The 21,932-nt window shown below is 33.9% G+C and overlaps 1 protein-coding gene across 4 annotated transcripts in view; it reads left to right on the forward strand.

The window, feature by feature from the left end:
- TAF2 (TATA-box binding protein associated factor 2) overlaps positions 1-21,932 on the forward strand; it is an 88,371-nt gene that overhangs the window by 43,015 nt on the left and 23,424 nt on the right. For all 4 annotated transcript variants that reach the window (XM_045805737.2, XM_045805738.2, XM_045805739.2 and 1 more), the window contains exons 16-22: positions 707-959; positions 2,350-2,490; positions 5,564-5,674; positions 9,844-10,037; positions 10,677-10,816; positions 13,592-13,661; positions 20,366-20,475. In XM_045805737.2, the coding sequence (XP_045661693.1) occupies positions 707-959; positions 2,350-2,490; positions 5,564-5,674; positions 9,844-10,037; positions 10,677-10,816; positions 13,592-13,661; positions 20,366-20,475 (1,019 nt within the window). The remainder of the gene's footprint in view (positions 1-706; positions 960-2,349; positions 2,491-5,563; positions 5,675-9,843; positions 10,038-10,676; positions 10,817-13,591; positions 13,662-20,365; positions 20,476-21,932) is intronic.

Below are 21,932 nucleotides of genomic sequence, written 5' to 3' on the forward strand. Positions count from 1 at the left end.
ATTTATATACCGTTTATATACTTTTTCCGTATCAAGTGCCTTGCCTTTAGTAAGCACCCACTAGTATTTGGTGAATTATAGTAGTATTTCAGGTAGTGTTCTTTTGACGGTATTGACACAGACTAGATGTTTTAAACTGTGTGAGTTACTTTGACAAGTATGAGAGGATAAATTCATGATATGCCTCTGAACTATGATTTCAGAACTTGCTATTTGAAAAAGATGATCATGAATCAACATTTAATAAAACAGTATTAAAAATCAGTTAAACGATTTAATTTAGTTAAATAAATTCATTTCTTAGTCCCAGATTGATTCCAAGAAATGATGGCATTTATAGCCATAGTCAGTTAGGCTATAGGCCATGAAATGAAGAAATTTGATCTCATTCTTTTTACTCATATCACATAATCACACATCAAAATCCCCAAATTAATATTTTCAGATGAAATTTCTTTGTGACAACTGTCTTCTCCTTAGGGATCGTTTAAGCAAGATTAATAAAGATTAGCTATTGTGGGAAAGTTGAAATACATTAAACATAATGAGAATGTTGTCAGTGTGATTAAAAGAATGAATATAGTAAAAGTTCAGGCAGTCTTGAATATTACATAGAGAAGAGAGTCTGTTTAATAAATGCTTTGTTTTTATTTTATAAATATATAAAATTGAAACAAATTAAAAAGAAAATTTTGTTTTCTTTCAGTGCTGATTCCCCCTTGCTGTGGATAAGGATAGACCCAGATATGTCAGTGCTGAGGAAGGTGGAGTTTGAGCAAGCTGATTTCATGTGGCAGTATCAGCTCCGCTATGAGAGAGACGTTGTTGCACAACAGGAGTCCATTCTGGCCTTGGAGAAGTTCCCTACGCCAGCATCTCGCCTTGCACTCACTGACATATTAGAACAGGAGCAGTGTTTCTACCGAGTAAGAATGTCCGCTTGCTTCTGCCTCGCAAAGGTGAGATGATGCATAGTAGAAAGAAAACACAACTAGTGCATATTAAAAAAAAAAGAAAAGAAAAACCAAAAAAAACTCTGAAAATGAATTAACATTTACCATAGTCTTTCATTTTAGTTGGTAGCTGGTCTCTTGAAAGCTTTTTTCCAAATGTGTTTAGTAAGACTGATTCGAAAGAAAAATGTTTTGATCTGAAAATAGATAATGCATTAAAAGTTTATAATTGTCAAACCAAAAGTCATATTTTAAATTCAAAGAGGATTGTTCACCATTTTATTGAATTGCCAAACCATACTGTTAAAGCACAGAATGTATTTGGCGAGAAATTCCTTAGTTTGAGTGCTGTTTTACGTTATAGTATAGGAAATCAGTTCATCTTAACTATCCTGCTGTGGTGATTGTTTCAGTTTGGTTTGGGTTTAGTAGTCAGTATTCGTGATATATAACTGAAAATGATAGGTTCTATAATTTCATATGCTAGAAAAGTTAATTTATTAAGAAAACTAAATATTTTTCTTTAGATGCAAAAAAACTGAAGGTAGAAAAAATGAAAACCAGAAAAACGCAGACAAAAATTTGGCCAGAAATACTGGGTTCCAGGTATTTAAAAAACATCTTGATAATAGGTTCATTCCCATTTGGTGACTCCCCGACCCTCCTCACTGCTAAAATCTATTTGCCCAACATCTCCAAAGATTGTAATCGTTTAGATTGGTTTTGTCTTTAATGGTCACTATTGAGTAGTTGCATTCCTACATCCTACTCAGATATGTGAGGGACAACATGGTATTCTCTGATAGATGATCTGCTAAGGATGTGATTTCATTGCTCCTATAAAGATCTTTGTGATTCTTGCATGCAAAATTCTTAGCAGGTCCATGAAATTATAGACTATTATTTAAAATTGTAAATTCATTCTTTTCAGACATAATTTCTGTATATGCTAAAAATTTCAGTAGCAAGATATGGTTTTTTTTCTAAAGCATTCTTGCAGACTTAGACGTTAGCACTGTACTTGGCTTATTTTTCAATTAGGGTAGATTTTAAAACCTTATTTAAAATCCATGGTGCTGATTCTATTTGATAATTTAAAGTGTTAGAATTATATTTTCCTAAATATTTAGAAGGCTTTTGCAAACATGTTTTCTTAAAACATAAAAGAATGCTCCAACTTAGAAATTATAGAAAATAATTATAAGTATACATAAGAATTTGGGGGGGTGAGTTAATTTTTTTTGGAAATGGTAGTAAAAGGCTAAAATGTTTTAAATTTCTGAGAATTAAAATTGTTGAAAACAAATCTAATTGTATTAATACATTTTAAGAAGCTGTTTATTTAAAAATATGTTTTCAGTGGTGATGGAAATTACTTAATTCTGATTATTTGCAGATTGCAAATTCAATGGTGAGCACATGGACAGGACCACCAGCCATGAAGTCACTCTTTACTAGAATGTTTTGTTGCAAAACTTGTCCAAACATTGTGAAAACAAACAACTTTATGAGCTTTCAAAGCTATTTTCTACAGAAGGTACAGTTTACTTTCTACTTTGTTACAGTTGTTTTATGCCATTATCTGTGTATCTCAGTTTAACTTGGGGACTACTTAAATAACAGGTATGTTTACTTTTTTATAAACGGTTTGCCTTTTTCTGTTTTTGGTTCTTCAGAATGTTCCCCGGGGGTGCCTGGTGGTTTAGTTGGTTGGGTGTCTGACTTCGGCTCAGGTCATGATCCCACAGTCCTGGGATCCAGCCCCGAATCAGGCTCCGTGCTCAGCGGGGAGTCTGCTTCTTCCTCTGCCCCTCACCTCGCTAGTGCTCTCTCTCCCTCTCTCCCTCTCTCTCTCTCTCTCTCAAATAAATCTTAAAATAAAAATGTTCCCCAAATTTTAATTGATTGTTCATTGAGCTTATGAGCTATATGTAAGTAACTCTCTACCAACATTTATTCTAAAGTAAACAGAAATGGATAATTTGACTTTTTGGTTGGTTACATGTGGATTGGAGGTATGGATGAGTCCTTCTGATAGCAGTCCTTCTAGAATGTGGACAGCCCTTCTGAGACAGACAAGTACAGTACCCACCTCTGGTTTCAGTCCTAGCTCTGCTCTCACTAGCAGTTTGTATGAGGACAAGTTTCTTAATACTGTAAGCCTCAGTTTACTCAGTTGTAAAATTTATCTTTTTTAAAATCAAATAGATAAGTATGTGAAGTGTTTTTATACTATATTTATCATATAGTAAATTTTTTATAAATGATAATATAGAAGTCACAGTGGTGTGATGGTGTCACTGTTTTAAGGGATGTAGGAATGGCAGGATTTTCAGCATTTGGGCAATTTGCAAATCACTTGTAAAATGTTCTGAGTAATATAATAATAATAATAACAACAACAACAACGACAGGGGTGCCTGGGTGGCTCAGTCGGTTAAGCATCCACCTCTTGGTTTTGGTTCAGCTTGTGATCTCAGGGTCATGAAATTGAGCCCTGCGTCAGACTTTGCGCTGGGCGTGGAGCCTACTTAAGATTCTCTCTCTCTCTCCCTCTCCCTCTGTTCCTCCTCCCTACTCTCTCTCTCTCTATATATATATCCCTATCTAAAAAAAATAAAATATGTAATGAAGGCAGAGATCAGATTAAGTAGATCAAACTAGAAAGAAGAGTGATGTTGAAAAAACTAACAAAGACTATTTAATGATTTTGGTGTTGAAGAGTATGAGAAAGACATGTCGAGGATAAAGCAGTGCTAAGAAAGGGACATTCTCAGTTTGTTTTGTATAAAGGAAGAAGAAACTTGAAGCATGTTTGGCACAGAGAAAGCAATCTGTGGACAGCGAGCGATGAAAAATTCAAGTAAGAGCAAGTAAATATAAAAAAAGAGAAGAGAGTAAATTCTGAAGATATTAGGTGTGGGTGGGACGTAGTTGGGAGGTTAATTTTAGTAAAGATAAGAACATTCCTTTTTCTGAGGCAGGTGGAAAGTGAATTGGAAGTGGGTGAAATGATAGATGTTGAGGGGGATGTTAGGTAAGGTGAGATTTATATATGATAGAGGAAGAAGTAAAAGATTACCCAGCAACACTGAGACACCTGCTGAGAGTAGAAGTCGTGATATGATTATAGTGAATTTCATCAGCAGAACAGATTTAGGATGAGCCACATTTGGGGAAAGCCAATATTGGTGTAATCAAAGAAGTCTAGGTGGCATGCTGTCATTTTAAAGAACTGAACATTCTCTAGTACTTGTTGCTCAGCTCTCTGTTGCCATTTCACTAATTCATGGTATGGAAACAAGTTAATTTCTGTGTTGTCTACCCAGTATGTCCCCTTCATTGTGCCATTGTGTGTCTGTATACCTTAGATTGTGTTTCGTATTGGGAGCTGTGTCCCATTAGTGAGGGGAATGAAATCAGTTTGTAAGTTTTGGTTTGTTTGTTTTTTAAATAAAACAGTAGGCAGTATCGGAATGCAACACATCTTATAAGGGTAGGTATAAAGTGTTCGTGGTTTTATTTTTTAATTAGTATACATGACATTTGTGTGTGTGTAGATTGGGATGTAAATATATTTCTTACCATGGGTTGCGGTCAAAAAAGTTGGAAAACTAATGCTTGTAGACCAGTTTCTTTCATGTAATACTTTAGTGCCAGAAAAGAGAGAAAAGATGACTCTCTAAGTCAAACTTGAGTTCCAAAAGGGCAGAACAGGCATAGGACAGGTTATTTCTGTGGAAAAGAGCCTTTCCTTCAGTTTTTAGAGCAGTAACACTGTCTCTTGTTGCACTGTTGTAACATTGACTGCCCTATTGCTCTGCTCCTTCATGTGAGCAAAGGAGCTACCCTCCTCTTTGTCCTCCAGTTTAGAAGATACTGTTATTTTGAATCAGATGAGAGCATAGTCCAAATCTCCCTGGGTACTGAGGATTGTGATGACTTCATCTGTGGTTCTTTCTTGAGTTTAAATAGCTTGGTTTTGCTGGTAAAGGTTACCACTGCGTGAGTCAGGTTTCCACTTCTTTAGGAAAGTTGCCTGTGAAAATCTGGAAAGGGGAAAGTTAGGCTGGATTTTAGATAATTTACCATTTTTCTTTAGGTTGAGAGTGGGGTGGTACTGCAGAATCAGTGTCTCTCAGACTGATGATTGATCTCTTTCCTGTGTGTCACATGGTTCTAGCCACTGTATCATTTAATCCTAAAAATGACTGTGAGGAAACAAGGCTCTTAAGTAAGCAGCTAGCTAAAATACTCATCTTGGTGGTAGAGTAGGAGAATAGTCTATCTAGTCTTAAAACCCATTCCTTTTCTACTGTAAGACACAGAACTGGATTTATATAATTTATGTGACATATACTTTACTCCACCAAATGAAGACAAAGGCACACAAGGCTACAAACTGCTCTCTTCTTGGTTTGCTACTCTGCTCTTCTGTTACAATGTTTCACATGTTCCCAGTGAGAAGGGGTGGGAATTAGAGGGGTTAAGCTCCATCCAGATACCTAGATCAGTCCCCGAGTAACCCTTTTCTGCAGATACTAAAATGAATTGTAGTAACGAAAGAAGTTATTATATGCTTAAAGTTTTTTGTTTTTTTGTTTTTGTAGACTATGCCAGTTGCAATGGCTTTATTGAGAGATGTTCACAACCTTTGTCCCAAAGAAGTCTTAACATTCATTTTAGACTTAATCAAGTACAATGACAACAGAAAAAATAAGGTAAGATACTCTAACGAATATGATAAAACTACCTAGTGATATTTTGTTTTTAAAGAAATATTTAGACTGTGAAATCATTGTTGAGTCCATGGTACTCAAAATTTCTAGAGATAGAAATATATAAATATGATTTATTATAGTAACCAGTGGAAAATAACCCAAGATTAGTTGTTTTGTTTTTTAAAATTAGTTGTTTTTTAAATGTTCCTCGTACGTGTTGTACTGTGGAAATAGTAGTACATCAGATTTCAGGGAGCCAGCTAAAACTTGTTTTGGTGAAGTCCGACAGCCCAATTGTTTTAATTCCTTTTTTCTTTTACCATGTGATGTACAGAAACCAGTTCCCTCTTGGAGAATTTGTTCATTAATGACTTTAACTTTTTTTGTTTGTTTGTTTTTTACTGCATTGTGCGTTTATTAATGTATTTAGCAAATAGCTATTGAGTGCTATGCTTCAAAAATCATTTCATCTTGTGATTCTAACAATCAGCAAATGTTTTTGAGAATATATGCTATGCTAGGTGGTGTTCTGTGTTAAACAGAAAGAAGAGTTGGTAGATGGCATCCACAATTTCATTTACTCATTAAACATCTATTGAACAACTGCTGTATATCACGGTTTGATTCTGGACCCTCACAGATTCAACCTAATGGGGAAATCAGACAAGTAAACAGTTAACAGTCATCCATAGTGGAAATATGTATACAGAGTTTTCTAGGGGAATTAAGAGAAACTAGTGCCTTCCAAAGGGTATAGAGAGAAAAACTCAGTGAAGTTTCGTATACAAGTGGTGACTTTCAAACTGAGTCATAAAGATGAATAGGATTTTCCCAGTGTTATTCCAGGAAGAAGGAACAGAACATATAAAGACACATGTATCTGGTATGGAGGATGAGTCAAATTCACGAACAGTTAATGAAGCATCGCAACAGTAAAGAAAAAGTGACAAGTATGTTTGTTAAAAAATGGTGATTAATAATGAAAATCAGGAAGACCAGTTTTTCAAGTCAGTAGAATAACATTCAAATGACTTAAGCTAAAAAGAGCCCTTAAAAAATCAGTGCTTTAAAAGTACATCATAGTTGATAGACTTTTTCGTTCCATTTTTGAATACTGTTAAAAAATTTTTATAAGATTCTTTCCTTCTAGTCTACTGGTTTGTTTTGACTTTCTTTTAATAGTGTTCCTTTCTTCCCCTACACATGAATTTCTTTTATTTGAAGATAAACGTTTAGGATTTCAGATGATATCAAATCAAGATTACATTCAGTTGGAATGGGGAAATACTTTGTACATATGTGTTTATGTCAGTTTTCTTGTTTTGGGGGGGGTACTTATATAATTTAAATCATGGTAGCCCCAGTATAGTACTTCTACTTTGCAAAGTGATTTCACGTACCTTAATTTCTTTAAACCTTACTTATTCTATAGTTGATAAATGGAAGCAAAACACAGAGGTTGAGAGTCTAAAATTACATGGGAAGTGTAATCTGGGAATTGTGCTGTGAGCTGTCACCACCCATCTATGTGGTGATCTTTTTAGTACACCATGCTACTTTATATGATGCTGTCGTCCATGTCATCATTTATGATTTTGTAAGGTGCATACTGACAGATTATTAAATTTTACACTTCATTATTTTTGCAGAACAACGTTAGACTCAATTTTTTGTAATTTTGAGAAGAAGGCTAATCAGTTGTTATAGTTAGTGGCTATAAGATTAGCATACTAATCTTGGAAGATATTAAGGATAGAATAAATACAAATAATAATAACAGTAATAATAATAATAATAATAATAATAATAATAATAATAATAATAAGCTATTTTTTGTGTGTTCCATGGCCTATACCAAAACATGAATAATCTAATATGATTCTCATCAGATGTATGAGATAGATACTATTATCTCAATTTCCATTTGAAGACGTAGAAGCTAATAAAGATTTACTTTAGGGTAATAAGTCACATGTGTAGAAATGCCAAAAAGAAGTTGGGAGTCAGGAGCACCTGGGTGGCTCAGATGGTTAAGCGTCTGCCTTTGGCTCAGGTCATGATCCCAGGGTCCTGGGACTGAGCCCTGCATGGAGCTCCCTGCTCGGCAGGGAGCCTGCTTCTCCTCTCCTTGTACTGCTCCCCCTGCTTGTGCTCTCTCGCTCTCTCTGTCAGATAAATAAATAAAATCTTAAAAAAAAAAAAAAAGTTGGGAGTCAGTGGGAAATATTTAAAAATTTTTTAACATCTCATTAATTGGGCAGAGCATGAAATTCAGTACTCTGGATAAGTTAGTTTTCAAGAAGTCTAAAATTTAATCCCCTTTAAGCCTAGTTATTAGCCATTTTATATGATTTTTATACATATATATGTATTTCTAATCGTGTTTATGAAATTTCTGTTTTGTTAATTACAGTACACAGAACATGGTTAACTATCTCTGATTCCAAAGGATCATTGTTAAAAACATCAGTCAGGCTTTGCTGTAGTACACTGATATTGATGGCTTCAGGTTTTTTTGTTTTGATTTTTGTAGGAATTTTCGCTATACTGAATACCCCACTACTTTACATGTGTTCTGCAAATTATTTCTTTTTCCTTGTCTCTTATAACCTTGAGGTGATCAGACAGTCTAGCTTGTTCAGTTAGGATTATAGTAGCTGTGAAAATTGGATGTGGTCTGAGGAATAAATGTTAAATCTTTTGGTTTTCCTACTTCATCCACCCCCTCATCTCATTCTTAATTGCTAAATTCATTCTGTGATCTGAATATTTAGGTCAGAAATAGCAGTTAAGGTAAATGGACTCTTGCTTTGTTGGCAAAGTAGTTATCAGAGGTAACAATGAAGCAATCAGAATATTTGAAGAAAACCTATTAACATAATTTGAATAATCTCTGAATGGAAAAGGTCTTTCTAAATTGGAAACAAGGCTTAGAACCTGGAAAAGAAAGGGTTGATAAATGCCACAATATTAAAACAAAATTAGCCTGACAAAAATCCGTGATTGTTTTCTCTGGCTTCAGAGTGAAGGATTAGGACTTAGACACTAATGTTTTAGTGATTAATTTTGCAATCATGAAAACGATTTGAAAACAAAACTTGGTCCATAGTGAACATGTGTGGAGTATTTTTTCTTTGATTTTGTTTTTGTGTGCCTTATTTTTTTCTGCCCATTACCTGAACATAGGCATGCATGGGGATTCTGTCATTGTAACTGTCAGTGTGAGGTTCTACCTCCACCATGGAAGTCACAGGGGGCAGGTGCTCCCCCTCCGTCCCCTGACAGTGTGTGTTGCCATACCATATTCCCATCACTGGTGATAAAATAAATTGCTCCATGTTCAAATTCCCAGGCTTGAGGATCTGATTTGCTGAGTTTACATCAAGTCACCCTCGATTGCCTTTCAATGGATTGCTTCTCTGAGAATTGACTGGGATATGGATTTAGAAATTGTTTTGAATGGTTGTCCCCTCTCTTTTCTCGGCTCCTCTTGCTAGATCTCTTATTTGTATGTTATGTCTTCTACACCAGCTCTCTAGTTTCCTTTTTTTACTTTATATCTTGCTTTTTGCTTAGAATTTCAGGAACTTTTTTCAATTTTATATTCCAATTTAATTTTGATTCTGAATCTCTGTATATTTTTTCTTTTAAAATATGTTATGCAATTGGAAGGCATACCTTTGGTTATTTCTCAGACTATGTTCATGATAGTTTTTGGATTTTTTTCCCCCTTACCAGTTTTCTTTTCCCTGCAAACTCTATTGACAGGTTGCTTTTTTTCCTTTTGTTTGTTCTGGTCTTCCTTTTTTATGTTGATGCTTTCCTCAAATATCTGGTGATCCTTGGTTATAAATTTATATGTGAGAATAGAGCTATATAGCTGATTTCAAGCTCTGTGTTACCAGCAGGATTTGTGGCCTTCCTTTAAGAGGAATCTAGCTAGGTTACTCTTACATGCAGTAAATACTAGTTGAGTAAGCTAATGTATTACTGATTAGTGAGTCACTCTTTTTCCCAATGTACAACTACACAAAAGACATAGTTAAATAATTATCAGAGAACTTGCTTATGTTTTCAGATAAATTATGTTTTGAAGTTATAAATATTTTATTTTATTAATTTTTGAACACAAGTGTGAGTTTTGTTTCTTCTGATTATTTTTGGCTTAGTTTTCAGATAACTATTATCGTGCTGAAATGATTGATGCCCTTGCCAACTCTGTTACGCCTGCAGTCAGTGTGAATAATGAAGTTCGAACTTTGGACAACTTAAATCCAGATGTGCGACTCATTCTTGAAGAAATCACCAGGTTTTTGAATATGGAAAAACTTCTTCCAAGTTACAGACACACCATCACTGTCAGGTCTGATGAAAGTTACTTGCTTTTATAATTATAAGAGAAATTATTGTAATTATAGGAAATCAGGAAATATACTAAAGTAAAAAGAGAAAATTAAAATCCTATATCATTGTACTATCGACAGATGTATTTTTACTATTTTGGAGAATGGCCTTCTAAACTCTTCCTCTTTTAACTAAATATATTTTTAATTGTGTGATATATATCATATATGTAAATTTTTGTATTCTGCTTATATCATAAACACTTTCTCATGTCATCAGAAGTTCTTCATGAACATTATTTTTGATGTCGGCAAAATGTTTCTTATCCCATTTGATATAGTATAAACATCTCTGCATTGTTAAGCTTCTTATTTAGATGACTTCTATCAACTTGTTTGTATATGGCTGTCAAAAACTTCTATTTCTTTAGGAGTTTGCTAAAAAAAAGTTGATCCAGTGGTTCAAATATCTTTAGTTTTCACTTTCCATCCATACTGTTGACTAAATCATTGTAAAAAATTAATGTTACAAAATTAAAAGATTCAAATCACATCAAGGTTTCAGTTTGCTGTTACATATTGATTCCTAATGCCTGGGAAACAAGTTTGATTCAAAGAATTTTTATAGAAATATTTAACTGTAAATACTCTTTTCTTAGTTGTTTGAGAGCAATACGAGTGCTTCAGAAGAATGGACATGTGCCAAGTGACCCAGCTCTTTTTAAATCTTATGCAGAGTATGGCCACTTTGTGGACATTAGGATAGCAGCTTTGGAAGCAGTCGTTGATTATACTAAAGGTAATGCTTATATCATTTTAGAAGAAAGTGTTTACTAAATATTTAAGCCATCTTAGTTATTGGGGTTTCCTATTGCAAACAAAATAGATATTTAAATTTTAAATTCTTTGGAAAGAATTTTTGGTAAATGTAGAACTTGTATAAGGATGAGTAAGGAAAAAGAATAAAATTAGAGATATCTTCGGTCTTTCTAAGAAGTCAGTGTATTACTCCATAGCTTTAATTACATGTTATTAAAACTAGAAGAAGATTTTTGGGAAATTTCTAACTGAGGACTCAAGAAAACATCTTGTACCTTTCAAAAATTTTTTATCTGTGAAAGTAGAGTGAGATACATACACAGGAGCCTCAGTAGGGGGGATTAGAAAAGGCTTCATGAAGTTGAAAAAAACATAAAACCAAAAAAATGGCTACGAGAATATTACATATTCAAAACATTTAAAGAAATACAGGGCAGAAAAATAAGGAGTGAAAATATTAAGACTCAGTCAAGAAGAATAGAGCAGGTAGAAGAAAAGCAGTAATCCAAAAAATAATAGAATGCTTTGGAAGAGTAAAATGAAACTTCTTAAGCTAGAGTATGATAAAATTTAAAATGTTAAGGTTAAGGAAAAAATACGTAAGTTCCTAGGAATATCAGAACTCAGTTATTATACAGGATAAAAGAATAATGTGGTCTGTGGCCTGTGACTTCTTCAGAATATGAAGAGTTCAAAAGACAGTGAACAAACGGCTAATGTAATGTTTAGGGAAAACTGCGATCCTTTATTCTTCTCTTTTTTGCCAGGTTGTCACTCATGTAGCCCTAAAGATTTAGAAGTACGTCCCCTGTGTAACATTCTTTAAAACAAAATTCTCAAACAATTTTCAGCTGACCTGGAAGTGAATGAAATAATAACTCAAGATTGATGAAAGTGTGAAGTGAAAGACCTAGTGATGAGTGACTGTGCCTGTAAAGAAAAAAGAACTAACCTTAAATATTTGTTAATAACATTGTTATAAAATTTAATGCAAATTTCAAAAATAATTCTTCTTTTAAAAAAGATTTGAGAGAGAGAGGGAGCATGCATGCCTGGAGGTGGGGGTGCGGGCAGAGGAAGAGAGCATCTTAAGCAGAGTCCACACTGAGCAGACTCCACACTGGGCAGGAGCCCCATGCAGGCTTGTTCTCCTGACCCTGAGACCATGACCTGAGCCAAAACCAAGAGTTGGAGGCATAACTGACTGCACCACTCAAGCACCCCTCAAAACTAATTCTTTATAATATGCAGGGATACCTGGGTGGCTCAGTCAGTTGAGCATCTGACTTCAGCTCAAGTTGTGATCTCAGGTTGGGATCAAGGCCCAAGTCAGGCTCCTTGCTCAGCAGAGAGTCTGCTTCCACTCTCCTTCCCCCATTGTCCCTCCCCTGCTCATGCTCTGTCTCTCTTTCTCAAATAAATAAAACATTTAAAAAATAATATGCAAATATAAGAAATATATAATTTAATTTACATATAGAATTTCAGGTTATCGTGCCAAAATATGGGAAGAGCAAAGAAGTTAGAGTATACTTCTGAGTATGGAAAGAGGAATGAGTGAGGGAAGTTCTTTAATAGATGCTAGTTGATTTTTACATATTAGAGGAAATCTACTCAAATCTTTTATCATTTTTTTGGGTAAATTTCAATTGAAGTATGTGTGTGTAGTCAGAAATTATAAAAGGGTAAGAACAAAATAGTGTGTATATTATGTATCTTGGACTAAGTTCAGAAAGGACCGTCATTTGTTCTTTTTATTGAGGTGACAATAATTCTTTCAAGAAATGGTGAAAATAGTGATTTTCCTTTTTTTATAATAGATTTTTTGTCAAGTGAAAAAAGTAATCTGTCAGACTCCTGTTTTGTTCTGACATTTTACCAATTTGTGACATCTAGATGTCCTTGATTTACCAAATATGCCAGTATTCCCAATCTTCTTTCCCAAGATACATGAATGATGGTTACTGTCACATAAATAGGAAGATTTCATGAATTAGTTTACCTGAAATGAAATAGAATGCTAATATTATGATTTTCAAAAGAATGCTAAGTTAAGTATAACTGAGAGGTGCTTCAGTATTATCCTTATATCTGGATCATTAGAAAGTGAAAAAATGGAATATATCAGAAATAAAATTCTGATAATAAAGCTTTTCAAATCATAAAAGCATAACGTGTTGAAAAGGTGAGTGGAAATTGCTAATGAGTGATTTTATCCAGGTCATTTATACTTATAGCACTGTGTTATGTTACGTTGAAAAGTTAAGACTGCTCTTTAGTCTTAAGTGAAACAAACCAGTTGGGTAAAAACAGCATTTCATATTGTATATGGTAATACAGTTGAGATACCAATAGTTGAGATAACCAGTGGGTATTACATTTTCCTATTAATTTGATTTAAACATCTAGAAACACAATTTATTTAAATATAGTTTGTCCATTTAGAGTTACTCATCTTTAATTTAGGGCTCTTTATAAATTATAATTTGCTTTATGTTGTATTTGTCATTGATTTGAGCATTAGTGAAAAATAGGCACTTGGCCCTGTTTTATGTTTTGGCTATATGTAGCACAATACCAGTGAAGTTTTTAAAGTAGCCTAGTCCATAAAAAATGTAAGTTGCCAACAGCCTTCAACTCTGATTTGAAATAGAGCTAAGGCATAGCCCTAAATATTAAGTGTAAATCTCTCCTTGTCACTCATTATTTCATTTGTTATAGTTAAAAACATTAATTTCTTTATTTTTATTTTCAGTGGACAGGAGTTATGAAGAACTGCAGTGGCTACTTAATATGATTCAGAATGACCCTGTACCCTATGTAAGGTTAGTTTTTGTGCTATGATTTGATTTTGCAAGTCCTAAAGTAAACTGAATAATTTTGGAAGATTATACATGGAACAAGTTTTTATTATTTTTAAAAATAGAGGAATATGTTATACATTTATTAATGTCCTTTTTAAGATGCTTTTTAAAAAATTGAGTATGCTGGGGCACCTGGGTAGCTCAGTCAGTTAAGCGTCTGCCTTGGGCTGAGGTGATGATCTCAAGGTCCTGGGATCGAGCCCCACGCATCAGACTCCCTGCTCAGTGGGGAGTCTGCTTCTCCCTTTCCCTCTGCCCCACCCCCAGCTCGTGCATTCGTGCATGCACTCTCTCTCTCTTTTTCTCTCTCTAATAAATAAATCTTTTAAAAAATTGTGTATGCCTTTGGAAAGACATTTTAAGAACTACATTGTTAATAAGCAAAGTTTATTCCCTGCAATTTTATGTACAACTTCTGTTGTAATTTAAAGAAAAGCTTATATAACAGTTTGTAGTGTACATGGGACATCCCTTATATATCCAAATTTCTAATATCTGTATTGATTGATTCAGTCTATTTTAAAAGTCATGGAGAGAAGTGTCTTGGTGTATCCCATTTGTTCCTTTCTATCTCCTAAAAAAAGATCTCAATTTTTAATCCATAAACTTAGGATTTAAAAAGTGTAATGTAAGATTTAAAATTTAGAAAGTAAAGAAAAATTGAAGAAAGTCCCAGTCCTGACTTAGTTTTCATTTTTGTATTTCTTCTAGTGTTCATTTCCTTCTTCACTTCTGTTGCTTCCTTTTGCAAAGTAGGATGTTCGTAGTGTATTTGAATAGGTTTAAATTTTTGACCTTTAACTGTCTTCCTTTCTTTGTATATATGAGACACTTAAAGTTTTGTTCATTTGTTTTAAGATTATGACTTTGTAAAATAAAATTTGAATTGTGGGAAGTAACTTCTAGTCATGCTCACTAGAAACAAGAACATAAACCTAGAGACATTAATTGTCTTACTCAACTTTACACATAAGTTGGCGGATAGTTGTTTTCTTCTAAAAAGGCATACAGGCAGACTGCTCTCCAACCTTACTGAAATGCATCTGGGCATGAGGAGTCCACATTAAGAGATTACAGTTCCCTAATAGAGACATTGTCTTTGACCACCGGTAGTTTCTCAGGTTGGTTGTAGCAGTGAATTCTTGGTGAAGTGACCTTATTTTTTCAGTGTTTTATGTCTGTCTGTCTGTCTTTCAGCTCTAACCATTTCAGTGTTTTTTTTAATCTTTATTTTTTTTTTAAAGATTTTATTTATTAGAGAGAGGGCAGAACGAGAGAGAGAGAGCATGAGTAGGGTGAGAGGCAGAGAGAGAAGGACAAGCAGACACCCCACTGAGCAGGGAGCCTAATGCGGGGCTCGATCACAGGACCCTGAGATCATGACCTGAGCCAAACGTAGGCAGTTAACCAACTGAGCCACCCAGGTGCCCCCATTTCAGTGTTTTAAATGATGCCTATTATAAGCATATCTTTGTACAAAGTTTTGCTGTTAATATTTCATAGTTCTTGATTTGTGATCTAAATTGTATTTTAAATAATTTTTCTTTGTGATTGATGTGTACTAAAGGTGAGGTTGACATGGACGAAAATCTCATAATCATCCATTCTAAGGTACATATTCAGATAAAAGAGGCAGGAAACCAGCTTCATCTCTTACCTGACAAAGTTCATGAATTTGAAAGTTTATAAGATCCTACTGGTAGCAAGTAGGAACAGAAATTATAAATACAGTATAAACAAAGTGTATCATGTATTCATTTATGTTTTCAGTTCACAACATCAGAACTAACATTAAGTCGTGTATTTCTGAGACATGGAACTGTGTTTTGAAGACCATTTTAGAAGATTATACTACTATATAATATCTGAAGTTTCTATATTTTTAAATTATATACTATACAGTCTAAATGATTGTTTTTGAAATTCTGTTGTGGAACTGTTAATGACATTCAAATTTCAAGAGCACTGTTATTTATAATCTGAACTGAAAATCTATTTAAAGATATAGTTCATGATTATATTTGACACTTTTCTTCTTAATTGATGTGATTCATTTATATCATCAGTAGGGAACCTCTTCTTCTGTACTTAATAACATCTAACCCATAGTTCTATTCATCTTCAAAAATCTGTAATGTTAATCATCAGAGGATAGAAGTGTTACTACATAACAGTTAATGTATGTGTGTATTTCTTAGTATCTTGGCACATCTGTCCATATTTTTGTGTTTCTTCTTTGTTTTTAATACTTTGAATAGGAACTCTGTCCTTTTCTCTTTGTTCCCATCATTACTCTTTCTCCCTTTTTCTTTTCTTTCTTTCTTTTAGGTATAATTGACATATAACATTATGTTTTAGGTGTACAACACAATGGTTCAGTATTAGTATATATTGGGAAATTGTCGCCGTGAAAAGTTCAGTTAAAATCCATCACCATACATAGTTGCACACTTTTTTTCTTATGATGAGAACTTTTAAGATCTACTCTCTTAATAACTTTCAGATATGCAACACAGTATTAACTATTGTCACCATGTTGTACATCACATCCCATGACTTGTAATTGTAGTTTTTTACTCTTTGACCTGCCTCACCGATTTTGCCCCCCTTTCCCCTACAAACACCAATCTTTTCTATTACTTTTTCTTTAACTCATTAAGTAACTACAATACAGATCTGCCATATTCTGCTTTATTGATTGGATAGAATTCTTAGTCTTAAAGATGGTAAACGTTGGTATCTGTCTTAAAATCAGTGGCATTACTCTCCTACCCCAAACACAAGCATTTTATTTTTATGGCCCTTGGTTAATTTTTAAACTCCTAATGATAAAATGGTCTTCAGTAAGAACTGAATTTTTTTTTAAGATATATTTATATATTTGAGAGAGAGAGAGACAGAGAGGGAGTTGGGGGAGGGTCGGGGGAAGAGAATCACCAAGCAGACTCCCCGCTGAGTGTGGAGACTGATGCAGGGCTCATTCTCAGGACCCATGAGGTCATGACCTGAGCTGAAACCAAGAGTTGGACGCTCAACCTACTAAGCCACCCAGGCGCCCCAGTAAGACTTAAATTTTAAAAATATATGTTGATTTTCTCTTTCTGTGTTTATTATTATATATATCGGAATTATTGATTTTGGTAGAGTTAGATAAAGTTCTGAAGAATTTTAGGGTGAAACCTTAAAGTTTGGAGGAAAAAAAACCCCAAATTACCTGCACTTATTCCTTGATGCTTTACGGTTAAACTTGAAAATTGTTTCTGCAGGATGCTTCCTTGATTCCCTGTACTAGATCCCTGAAGTCATAGTTGCCCATAAAAATCCTACAATTGTTCCTATACTTACATAAGGAAATACCTCCTATATATAAGTATTAATTTTATAGCTGAAACTATTTGATTATCTTTGTCTCCCCCATGGGAATGTAAGTTCCAAAAAGACAGGGACTGTGTTTCCCATTGTCACTGTACGTCTGAACATAGCCTGGTGCCTTATATAATATAGTTGGTTCAATACATGTGAAATGAGTGATTGGATGCAGTTGTTTTTCTTTTTCTTCTGATCATATGCACAGCTTTTTTCCTAATCATATGTATGTTTAACTTCCTTCATATGTTAAAGAGAAGTGATTTTACCTCTATGTTGACAACTGTATACAGAAAAAAGCTTTAAGGTGTTTATTTTTAAATGTTGGGGAAGTTCTCAGTTTTTCATGTTACCTTGATGTTTTAAATATAGTAATAGGGTTGTCCACTTTATTTGTATAGTTTTCTCTCAATAGCAGATTTTCATATTATAGATTAGTTTTTCATTAAGGTATCTTGAGAATTTAAAGAACATAAATGCACTTTAGTTAACCTGTATAATCACCTGACCGATTACTGGGGCGCTTGGGTGGCACAGCGCTTAAGCGTCTGCCTTCAGCTCACGCGTCTGCCTTCAGCTCAGGGCGTGATCCCGGCGTTATGAGATCGAGCCCCACGTCAGGCTCCTCCACTGGGAGCCTGCTTCTTCCTCTCCCACTCCCCCTGCTTGTGTTCCCTCTCTCACTGGCTGTCTCTATCTCTGTCAAATAAATAAATAAAATCTTAAAAAAAAAAAAAAATCACCTGACCGATTACTAACACTTTTTTTCATAAAGTTTGCTCTTCATTTTACATGTCTGATAAGATAGAGAAATAATCTAAAAAAGGAAAAAAAAAATCTAGGTGCATAGTTTTTAAATAAATAATTAAATCTAGGTGTCTTATTTTTTAACTAAAATGAAATTTACGTTTTTGAAAATTAAAGTTTCCTTTTAGTAAGCATAACTTTTTTCTTTTTCTTTTTTTCAAGATTTTATTTAAATTCAAGTTAGTTAACATATAATATAGTATTGGTTTCAGGGGTAGAATTTAGTGATTCATCCCTGGGCATGACTTTTTTTAATACTCATGTAAATTTGGAAAAATGAAAAATCACATTAAGAAGAAAACTTAAAATAGCCTATAATTATTTTAACCAGACACATTGAATATTTTTATTGCTTTCCAGTCATTTTTATCCATGAATATACTTTTTATATTGATAGGAAGAACTATTAATTATATTCTTTAAAATAGGATTGTTTTAAAGATGACATGGAATTATATTCTGGTTTTGGAAGGAAGCATACATATGATTACAGTGTATCCGTCCCTCAAGAGACACACATACATCCTGTGCTTTTTCTCATGAGAGATTTTGAGCATGTTTCTGGTTTTGATTTGAATTTCGTATTGATAGTGATTGGCAATAGGTTGGACTGGCACACCAAGAAAATTCTCAACTGTTTAGGGAAATAATATGATGTTTTCCCTGCTGTGAACAGCAGCAAACCTATAAACCTATGACTTTCTCAGGATTTTTTTTAGGTCTGTTCCAGTTGTCTGAAGCATATGCTTATTCTGAATTTTTATGTTTAATCTCTGTAAAATTAAGCATGAGCTTCTCATTGTTTTCTCTTAAACTTTATGTCCTCCAAGTATCACTTTGGGTGTTTAGTCATTTGTAAGTATTTCTTTGTAAAATCCTTTCTTCTATCATCTGAACTTTAGAGAAAAACTAAATTTTTGAAGAAATGTTTAATTTGATAATAGTAATACATGTACTGATCATTATTGCTCTTTTAGTGATCATTTCAAAGATATCCTCTGTTCACTCTTTACAGTTCATTAGCACAGTTCTAAAGAGTTTGTAATGATCTGAGTAAATACCATAAAGTTTTATTAGTTGGGCCCTGCCTCTTCGGTATTTGGGGTAACTGGGAAAGCAGCCAAATAGAAACTTAAATTTTCTTCTTAATGCAAACTAAAAGTATAACAACATTAACATGCTCTAAAGAACAAACTCATCCATATTTTTAAAGATTGTTTACCTGTAATAGTGATCTGTGCTTACAAATAGATTTTGAGGTCCTTAAGGACAGGAATTGTGTTTATTTATAAGGGTACGAAAATATGCATATGAAATATCCATGAAGATCTGTATCCCCTTTCATAGTCCCTATCTGTAAATTGCATCCATAACTCCATTTCACTTTTTCTTCTCATAGCTTTTCAGTAGTCTTTTATATGGTCTTAAAATATCAAAGCACAAGAGGATATTAAAGTGAGAGTCCACGTCTTTCACTTTCACAGACATAAAATTGAAGCCAAAAGGGGTTAAATATCTTAATCTGCAACCTAGTAGTTCCACTTTCCTCCCATCTCTTTTTCAAGTACAAATCCAGTTTGCTGCCTTACCACCAACAATTAAATATAAAAACTGCCTTGGGTTCACCTTTAAGGTTTTGCTAATCTCATTTGTAATTACAACCTAAGTTTCTTCTCCATATCCAAGCATTCCATTACTCTGTGGTCTTGAATCTCTTAGGCCTGGGCTTGGTTCTTATCCCTACACTAAATGTTAGACTACTGCCATAGCTTCCTTGTTTTTCCTTTTGTTTCTCTGTCCTCTTTCTCTGGTGTCTCCTACTCATAGCATTGGACATTTTCAGATTTTGTTTTGGTGACATTGCCCTATTTTTAGAAGACTCCAGAAGTGTTAAGGTAGTCTCTCACAGGAGATAACTCCCAGTAGCAGACTTTAACTGTTACCCAACATGAGGATACATTTACTAATTAACTCCTCTAAACTTCAGCTCATTTTGAGGAAACTTTTTTTTTTTTGGTCTCCATATTTTAAATGCTTCTGCACATTTCCATGCTTTACAAATATACTATAATAATGAAGTTTGTATTCATTTTACCTCAGTGTAGATTTCTTCTTGGTCCATATGTAATTTTTTTTTTTGCCCCATTTTAAGATTTTTGTATTTACTGACCAGTCTTTCTTTAAAAATTTTTCCAAGGAGAATAAAATATTCATTTTAGAAATATAATGGGAAGGGTTGGTTAGGAATACATAGAGTCAGGTTTTAAAGGACCTCCTCATACACTATGGTAATTTTAGAAAGAACAAACCCACCAGAATCTTTCTAGTGAAAAAAACAATAGTAAATATTTAAGATGTGTGAAATAATGTCTTTTGAAGTTAAACACAAAGATAAATCTAAGAAAAGTTAAAATAGGAAGGAGATACTACAGATCATTTTCAAATGTTTTTATTTCATGGTCAGCAAAAGTTTGATTTTTCTTATCTGTCAGACATAAGATTCTAAACATGTTGACGAAGAACCCACCATTTACTAAGAACATGGAGTCTCCGTTATGCAATGAAGCCTTGGTAGATCAACTTTGGAAACTTATGAATTCTGGTAAGAATTAAAAAAAAATTTATTATTGGAGTATTTTCATTTTACAACAAGTTTTCAGTACTTAGAGAACTATGGTTAATTTTTCTATCATTTTTTTTAAAGAAGGATACTTAATCACATCTGCCTTCACAGTGGTGAGCGTGGTGACATTGACTAAGGATATATTCACTCCCTTTGCCTCACAAAGTGGTTGAGGAAACAAAAATGTTAATTTATGTGGAAGTATCCCACATGTCTAAGGAGCTATAAATATAGACCTGCAAAGTATTAACTGTTGTTATTTTTATTTCAGAAGATTACAAAGAGTTGAAAAATGTCTTCTCATCTGTTTTCCCTCACTACCTAGTGGCCTTTCCTAGGAGTGACCAGTTTCCTGTGAATCCTTTCAGGAGCAGTGTATGTTATTGTTCTGCACAGTGGATACCGTGGTATCTCATCACAGTTTGCATTCACTGTATTTGGAGGAGGTCAAGAGGCAGGATAGCCTAGTGCTCCTACTATAGGCTCCGGAACCAGTTGGATGAGGGTCAGGTCCCAGCTGAATGATTTATGAGGTGTGACTTGTCTAAGCCTGTGTATCTCCTTTATGAAATGGAGATGACGATGCTGCCTGCCTCTGCAAACTGAAAATTTAGTGAGTTACCATCTGTAAAGCACAGTATCTAGTTCATATTAAATGCCCAAAATGTTAAACTAACAGACTGATGATATCATTATGCTTCTAACCTCTCTGAGCTGTTTGTAGTTCCTTTTTTGTAGGTCGTTTATTTTTATTTAATTGAATTTTTGGTCTTTTCCAGTTGTATATATTTAAAGAAAATTTACCTTATGGCTCTGATGTGTTGAAATGTAATGCTGGTTTTGGTTTAAAATTCAATTAAAAGGTAAATTTATTTTACTTAAAGATAAACTGTGCCAGGCAGATGGTGAGAGAGCAGTTGTTATTCATTCCAATATGTATGTTACTTTATCTGCTCTCTAGGATATTAGAAAATAACTTATCCTGCTTGTTTCATTGGTGGCCGCTTCACTAAATCATAACTAAATACCAAGTTTTGATTCTTTTAAAAAAATTATTTTATTTACTGGCATTGTGATGTTAAGTAATTGTATAACTCTGTCCCTCAATTTCATAATCATAGTGCAACACCCCAAGTAAAAGCACCATAGCAGGTATTAAGTTGAAATATAGTAGTATGGCCCTTGTCCTCAAAGTACTCAGAAAACAACACATAAACCAGTTTCTACTGATAAAGCTTAAATTATTTTTCTGATGGTTTCCCTAATCCCTAGAAAAATGTTTGCTGCTGTTTACATGATGTTTTATATTTTGCTACTCGTGGTACCTTGAAGGATGTTACGATTACTGTCATTTAGATCCGGGGGATAAATACACAAGTTCAGGAACTTGTAAAGTTTCATTTAATAGTTAAAATGTGACACAAACTATCCTGTGT

Source organism: Ursus americanus, chromosome 9 (genome assembly GCF_024610735.1).
Source record: "Ursus americanus isolate L20-20 chromosome 9, mUrsAme1.1.p, whole genome shotgun sequence".
Lineage (NCBI taxonomy): Eukaryota > Metazoa > Chordata > Mammalia > Carnivora > Ursidae > Ursus > Ursus americanus.